This window comes from Chinchilla lanigera, unplaced genomic scaffold, assembly GCF_000276665.1.
Source record: "Chinchilla lanigera isolate Chin_1 unplaced genomic scaffold, ChiLan1.0 scaffold00032, whole genome shotgun sequence".
Classification (NCBI taxonomy): Eukaryota; Metazoa; Chordata; class Mammalia; order Rodentia; family Chinchillidae; genus Chinchilla; species Chinchilla lanigera.
Window position 1 is genome coordinate 15,466,648 of NW_004955433.1, and position 7,487 is coordinate 15,474,134.

General features: G+C 53.3%; 1 protein-coding gene across 1 annotated transcript in view; it reads right to left on the minus strand.

Moving 5' to 3' along the window:
- Positions 1-394: 394 nt before the first annotated feature.
- Positions 395-7,487, minus strand: part of Cngb1 (cyclic nucleotide gated channel beta 1) — an 89,430-nt gene continuing 82,337 nt past the window's right edge. Inside the window, exons 32-33 of the mRNA XM_013516097.1 lie at positions 4,583-4,799; positions 395-1,857 (exon numbers count right to left, since the gene is read on the minus strand). Coding sequence (XP_013371551.1) covers positions 1,564-1,857; positions 4,583-4,799 — 511 coding nt within the window. The 3' untranslated portion in view covers positions 395-1,563. The remainder of the gene's footprint in view (positions 1,858-4,582; positions 4,800-7,487) is intronic.

The window sequence follows — 7,487 nt, forward strand, 5'->3', positions numbered from 1 at the left end:
CTTAATGTCTTGCCAAATAGAAGGTTGTGAAGATTTTAAAAAATAAATAAGGAGAATAAGAAAGAATATACGTCTTTCCTGATGTAAGCACAAAGTCTCTGTGAAAGGGTACAGACCACGCTGCTAACAGTGTTTCTTTCCAGGGAGTTGCCCAGGGAGGCTTCCAAGGGCAGGTAGGGTGGAGAGTTTTCAGTGAGTGAGCCTCCTTTTGTACTCATGTAAATATGATGTTACCTGTTATAGTAAATCAACAAAAACTTTTTTTTCTTTTTTCCGGTACCAGGAATCGAACTCACGACCTTGCGCTTGCCAGGCAGGCACTGTGCTGCTGAGCTAAACCCCCAACCCCCAACAAAAACTTTTTGAAGAAGTAAAATAATAATGTGAATCATCATTACACTCAGTCCCCCAGACCAAGTGACCTGGCATCAACTAAACAAAGCCGTTCATCACTCTGGGATTCAGAGTTGCTTAGACCAGCTTGCGAACTCCCAAATTGTTTAATTTTTTTTCACCCTGAAAATGAACGTTGTTTTAAATTGATGGGCAAATACACACAGCTGCAGGCCCTCAAATGTCACTGCAGCAGCTCGCCATGCTCCTGTAATTTTATGCAATAAGGGCAGGCCCTTGTGGAACTCCAGGCCCTCTGGGCTCCTTGCTGGGTGGAAACAAATGTCTCAATATTAGTTTTCACCTTTAATCATCCCCTCCCCTAAGAGCCATCCGGTATGCAAATGAAACCCTCTCAATATACATTCATGGGCTGGATGATGCTTTTTACCCCCCTCCTTCTAATCATAAAAACATCGTCTGGAGAGACTTTAGGGAGTTTAAGCCGTGTCACATCCAGGGCTGGGGATATAGCTCAGTGGTGCCGTCCTTGCCTGGCAACTGTGAGGACAGGAGTTCGATTTCTGGTACAAACTAAGTGGTGTCACATTTGTGAAATTCCACCTTCCAGGATTAATCGAAGCTGTTTCTCTAGCAAGGTTGTCAAAAGCAAGCGACAGCCCAATCCCTGCTGGCAATACAGGGGCCTTTTCAAGGTGACAAGCCAGAGACACTTCTACGGGGCTGTCCCGTTGCCTCGGACAGCTACGGCCCCTTGCTGGACAGCCATTTCCGTCCTAACTGTCCTGAGACGATGATGCGGGACGGGGCTGAAAGGAGACTGCGGAAGTAAGCGCTGACCACCCTCGGAGCCAGCGACTGCCAGCCAGGGACGGCACGCTGAGGCAGGGCTGTCTCCGCATCGCAGCCATCTGCTGCAGAACCAGTTCCCGTTCTCGCAGCGGGGAGACTCCTGCAGGACGCCCTCGCGGGCCGTCCGACCCGCGGCTCCGGCCACAGAGCTTTCCGTGCCGTCGGGACCCCCTGCCTGTCCGCTGCCTAGGAACTTCCAAAGTGGAAAGTGATTTCGTTCTTAAGAACAGCAACCGTCCGGGGGAGCTGGGGTCCTCCAGGGAGGTGGGGAGCTTGGGGACGCTGACACTGGGGGGAAAGCGTTGATCTCAACGCCAAGCCCGCCAGCAGGCGCCCTGGGCGGAGCCAGGCTGGGCCTCACTCCGCCGCTGCCTCCTTCTCCTCTGGCAGGGTCTGCTCCACAGACAGCGTCTGCTCGCCGGGCTCCGGGCCTGGGCTCACGAGGATGCGCATCGAGGGCCCCTCCGTGCCAGACGGCTCCTCTCCGCTGCCCTCGGGCTCCTCTGCGGAGGCCGGCGGCGGGGAGCTCGGGGCCGGCGGACCCGGGGGTTCCTGGGGGTCCTGGGGCGCAGGCTGGTCCGGGGCAGCCCCAGAGGGGGCCGTGGGCTGGTCCGGGGCGGCCTCCCCTGCAGCCTCTTGTGCACTCTTTGCCTGAAATCCAGAAAAGGTGCCTGGTGAGACACAGAACGTCCAGGGGTCTTGGACACCTCCGTTTACATGTTCTTTTTTTTTTTTTTTTTTCCCTATATTATGGATTGAACCCAGTGCTTCACACTGAACTATATCCTCAGCCCTGTTTAACTCATTTTATTTTATTTTTGAGACAGAGTCTCTCTGAGTCACTAATTTGCTCAGGCTGAGCTGGAATTTAGAAGCCTCCTGTCTCAGCCTCCCAGAGTGCTGGGATTACAGCCAGACCTTGCACTCCCAAAGAAGATACCAGTGGAATGCCAGGGATAAAAATCTGCTGGACTAGGGCAGTGGCATCAGGGTTATTTTGGGGAAACAGAATAAATGATGGGAAGTTTAAGGAGGAAGTCCCAGACTGGCATGGTGGGAGGTCTTGGGGATGTTTGAGATCTCTGCTGAGTGGGAGGGTGGTTGTCTGTTCAAGGGCAGAGCCCTAGCCCTGAGCTATTTAGGGAGCTGACCATAAGGGAGGGCCAGGAAGGCTTCTCACAGGCTGACCCTGGGTGGTCCTGGAGTGAAGGAGAAAAACTAAGCCCTTGGGGTGAAGGGTCCCAGGGGTTGAGGTCCTCTGGAGAAGAATGGGCTTAGATGCCATTCTTGTCAAGCTGAGCTCAGTGGGCACCTCCAGCCTCTAGCTTGTGCCTCACAGGGGTCAGTTCTGTGTGGGTGCAGGAAACCCAGCCTTCATGGACGGCTGCAGCCCCTCCTGCCCTGTCCGAGCCATCTCCACACGGAAGGAGCTGGACGAGGAGCAGCCCCCAGAGGACCAGGCAGAGTGCTGGCTGGCCAGAGGTGGCTGTGAATGTACAGAGGTACAGGCAGCATGTGCTCCTCAAACTCTGAGAAGGCCCTTCCAGGGCAGGATGCTTGGATGGGGCTTCTGGGAGCATCTGGCTATAAACAGAGCCAAACTGTGATGGGGAAGCTAGGGAAGTGCTTTGCTGTGCCTCCGTGCTTTCTAAAGGGTGAGCAAGTCAGCCCAACTAATTCTGTGACTGCATGTGGCAACTAGGAGTAACTGGGTCTCAGAGCTCGGGGGCTACTTCAGGGCCACGGAGCCAGCCGGTGACAGTTGAAATTTGGACCGATGTCTCTAGACTTCTAGTAAGAGCTCCCCGAACTCTGCCATTCTGCCTGGCTGTTCTAAGTGGCAGGGGAAATGGCCTTTTCTTGGAACACTCATGCAAATTTGATTCAAGCTCAGTGATAAGCAACACTTAGGAGCAACTTTTGACCTGAGAGTACTCTTTTTCTGATGGGTGGAGGTGTTAGAGACAGGGTCTCACTGTGTGGTTCACTCTGGCCTTGAACTCACTACGTAGTCCAGGCTGGTCTCAAACTCTCAGCCGTCCTGCCTCGGCCTCTGGAGTGCTGGCACCCACAGGCATGTGCTGCCACACCCGGTACTGAGAGCGCTCATGGGATTTAACCCAGAGCCCACACAGAGGCCAGCACTAAAGACCCCAACCTCCTTGCTCAACTGTGACTTTGACAGTTGGCAAGCCAAATAATCCCGACTTCCTCAGTCTGGGGCCGGGGTGGGGGGGCGCATCTGGAAATCAGCTGGGAATCCCAAGTGGTTTTGATGTCACCGAACTCCTGCAGTCCAGTGACCCCTGGCTGGGTGCCCTGGACTCTTGGCAACAGCCTGGACTATGGCTGGTGTTTGCTGGCCTCCTTTGGACTCTGTCATCTAGATTGACACCCATGCCTCTAAACAGCCCTGGCCCCGAACACCTGCCTGTCCCCAGCCCCTCGCTAGCAGCCTCCCTAAAGAACAGTCATGAACATACATAATTAGTGCAATTATTCTAATTGGCATTCTTGGCTTTAGTCACAGAAAAAAGTCCCAGAACTAATTGTGATATTCCCGTTAGAGTGTGTGTGTGGGGGGGTCTCTGTGCCTGGTTTGTAAGATTTTTCCTTTCAAATCTTTTAAATTGTCACAGACACAGTATTAAATAGGAAAATATCATTGCTGCCGGGGAAGGACATTCCCTGCCCACACCCTCTCCTCTGAGCTCTGCAATGGCACCTGCACTTCCTGTAGGGGATCCTCCCCTTCCCACTCTCAGTCCGGGGATGGGCATGTGACCCATGTAACTCAGGCCTCCCAGAGCCCAGGAGTCTCTCCATCACACTGCATGGCTCAGGCATTGGCACGTGACCCAATTCTGGCCAATGCAGTGGGTCCAGGGGCTTTTGCTGGAATCTCTGGGAAGAGATACTTTCTGTTGGACTTGCTACATTAGCAGGATGTAATCAAGGTGGCCTGCCTGGAAGTAGAGCCACCATCAAAGAAACAGCAATGCAGAGATGACAGACTGGGAAAACCGTCCTGCGGGCCACATATGGGTTTTTATTGAGCACTGATTCTGCGCTGGTGAGGACAGGGTCCAGGCAGGCCCCGCATATGCTAGGCAAGTGCTGGGCCTTGAGCTGCACCCCAGCCTCCTGGGCTGCTGGATCCGGCCTTATCTGAACTTGTCAATCATTGGACCCCTTTGTTTTCTCAAGCTAATTAGAGCTTGCACTCCATCACTTGCAATCATGTAAGTCTTGCCTTTCTGCCTGCTATAAAGCAGGGGACAACACTCCCTAAGGGTGTGGTCCACCCTCACAGGTTCCTCTGCCTCCCTGTCCTGAACCTGAAGGGGACAGAACGCTGGGGTCCCCACCGCATTACCTGCTCCAGCAACTGCTGCTGCCTGGCAGCTGCCTCCAGCGCGGCCAGTTCCTTGAGCCGGGCCCGCAGGTGGGCGAGCTTGCCGCCTTTGCCCCCCTTGCCCATCTTGCCTGTCACAGCCAGGGCCGCGTTGAAGAGCTTGGGGGTGCCGGCCCGCGGCGGCAGGATGAGCACGCTCTTCGGCTCCTTGGGCTTGTTGTTGCTTCTCAGCATGCGCCTGAAAGACAGCAGCCCTGGTATCAGGAGCGCTCTCTGTTGGGGAGGGCCGCGTCCACACAACCGGGCGGCCAGGGCTGGGCCGTGGGGCGGGTGTGGGTGATAGGTCTCAGGGTACATCATGGGTAGATCTCACTGAACCATCAGACCAACCACAACACGATGGGTCTCCTGACTGCACCCAGTGGATGAGCACGCTGGGGCTCAGAGAGGCTGAGTAACTCTTCCGAGCCGCACAGAAGGGTGCTGCTATGGCTCAGTGTGTCCCCCAGGCTTCATGCGCCGGGAGCCTGGCCCTAGGCATGCTGTGGTTGCTGGGGGGTGGGGTTGGGGCGTGGTGGTGGTGCCAGAAAAATCACTGGGTCATAGAGCGCGCCTGTCAGAAGAGATTGGTATAGGTCTCTGGCTTCCTGTCTTGTTGTGTGATCTCCCTATCCAATGTACTGCCACCGCAGTGCCATGTGCTGTGCCGTCCTCAAGCCAATACCGGTGCCATGCCCTTGTCCCTCTGGAACCATGAGCCAAACAAACCTCTTTTCTTTATAGAGGACCTGGCCTCAAGTATTTCTTTCTCTCTCTTCTATCTATCTAGCTATCCAGCTATTCCTTTCCTTCTTTCCTTTATTCCTTCTTCCCTTCCTCCCTCCTTCCTTCTTTCCCTCACTCCCTCCCTCCTTCCCTCCCTCCCTCCCTCCCTCCTTTTCTTCCTGCTGAGAATCAAACCCAGGGCCTGGCACACACTAGCCAAGCCCCCTTCCGCTGAGCTACACCTCCAGCCCCATGTACTTAAATATATGGACTTAGAAATGGGAAGCCTGCGTGGAGCAAATGCAGGAAACCACCAAAGTGGTTTCCTTCTGCTTCATTGTCCTTTCTCCAGGGTCACCAATGTCAGCAGAGTCTCTGTGTCCTTCACAGGTACCTGGGCTCCCAGTGCCCCTGCCTGAGGCTCTCACCCCTGTGTAGTCCCCTCCTCTCTGGGTGGTCCCCTCCCCTGACAGGTGGATATGTGTGACATGCCCCGCAGTTACCTAACAGGAGATAAGGAGTGTGGGGGCCAGCACTGTGTGTGTAGCCACAGAGGACCATGGGCACCGGCTGTTGGATTTGCTGAAGCAGCCGGCCACACTATGAGAAGCCAGGAAGCAAGAACCAGGACAGTCCCAGCCCATGGCCAGCTAGGAACAGAGGTGCTAGTCCTACAGCCCCAGGACCCGGATTTGGCCGGCACCTTGTGGTCTTGGAGCTGCCCCTTCCCCCAGCAAGACTTCCAATGAGCCTCTTCTTGGCTGACAGCTTGGTGATAGCCAAGGGTGTGGATCCATGGAGGGTTCTGCTGAGCCATCCCCAGACTTCTGAGCCAAAGAAACTGAGATAACAAATGTGTGTGGTTTCAAGGTGCTAAATTTGTCGTGATGTTGTTACACAACAGTAGGTAACTAATACACATCGACATTCTCAGTTAAGCCTCACCATAATCCTCACAAGTAATCTCACTATTCATGCCCATCTCTATAAGAGGATATGGAAGTCCAGAGGAGGTGAATAACTTTCCCAAGGCCACACAGCTAAGACTTGGCATAGCCAGAATACAAACTCACACTTCTGATCCCAGCACTCCAGATCTTAATGTTACAAGGCAAGACACAGTCATTACCTTCTTAGATGCGGACAGTACTGTGACCCTGACAGTTGGGGAAACTGAGGCTCAGACTGCAGGGGAGTAACATGACCGAGGTTGTCAGGAAGCAGCAAGGGCAGAATCACAACCCGAACCTACTGCAATGTACCACGCATTTTTCTAAACCAGGACAGAATTTTCCATCAAAAGAGCCCTCACCTTTCACAAGAAATTTTTTTTTTTCTATGAATATATGAGGAGCAGTTTGGCTCCAGAACAAATGAATTTTGTCTGCAATCTAATGGCCTAGACTGCTAATTGGCAAATTCATTCATCAGGGTTCCAGCAGAACTTGTTTGTTTAAAAATGAGCCTGTTACCAGCTGCTTATCTAATCAGAGGCAATGGGCTGAAATTGCACGTACTGATATTAATTACCGGAGATTTGCATTTTCTGGCTGGGCTCCCCAGGAGAGCACAAACATGGTAATTCATCAGAGGCCTCTCAGACACCAGCCCCGCACTGTCACCTGTGTTATTGGAGTCCATAATTCATGGTGTGACAGTTGCAGGAAGGCTCCGTGTGGGGCTGAAATCAGACAAAAGCGCTGTCTGCAGGGTCTCTGCTGGTGGCTAGCGGCTGTCTCTGTGTTGAAACCCTGAGCTGGCTTCTGGGACGTTTCCATAGTAAAGAGGCTCCTCTCCATGTTAATTTTATTTTTTATTACTTTTGCTAGTTTTGACACAGGATCTCACCGTGTTGTTCAGGCTGGCTTTGAACTCACCATGTAGCCCGGGCTGGCCCTAATCTCATGGCCCTAATCCCATGCCTTGGCCTCCCGAGTGCTGGGATTACAGGTGTGCTGTACCACCGGCCCGGCTTTCCCTTCCATTTGTAGATGATGCATGCTTCTCTATGGTGAGGACGCTGCGTCGCCCAGGGAACGCGGCAGGCACAGACCCTTTCATCTCCTCTCTCTGGAGTGGTCAAGCCAGAAACTGGAGCATTTCGCTTTGGGAGGCCTCAGCATCCTATTTTTAAATCTTTTTTTTTTTTTTTTTTTTTTTT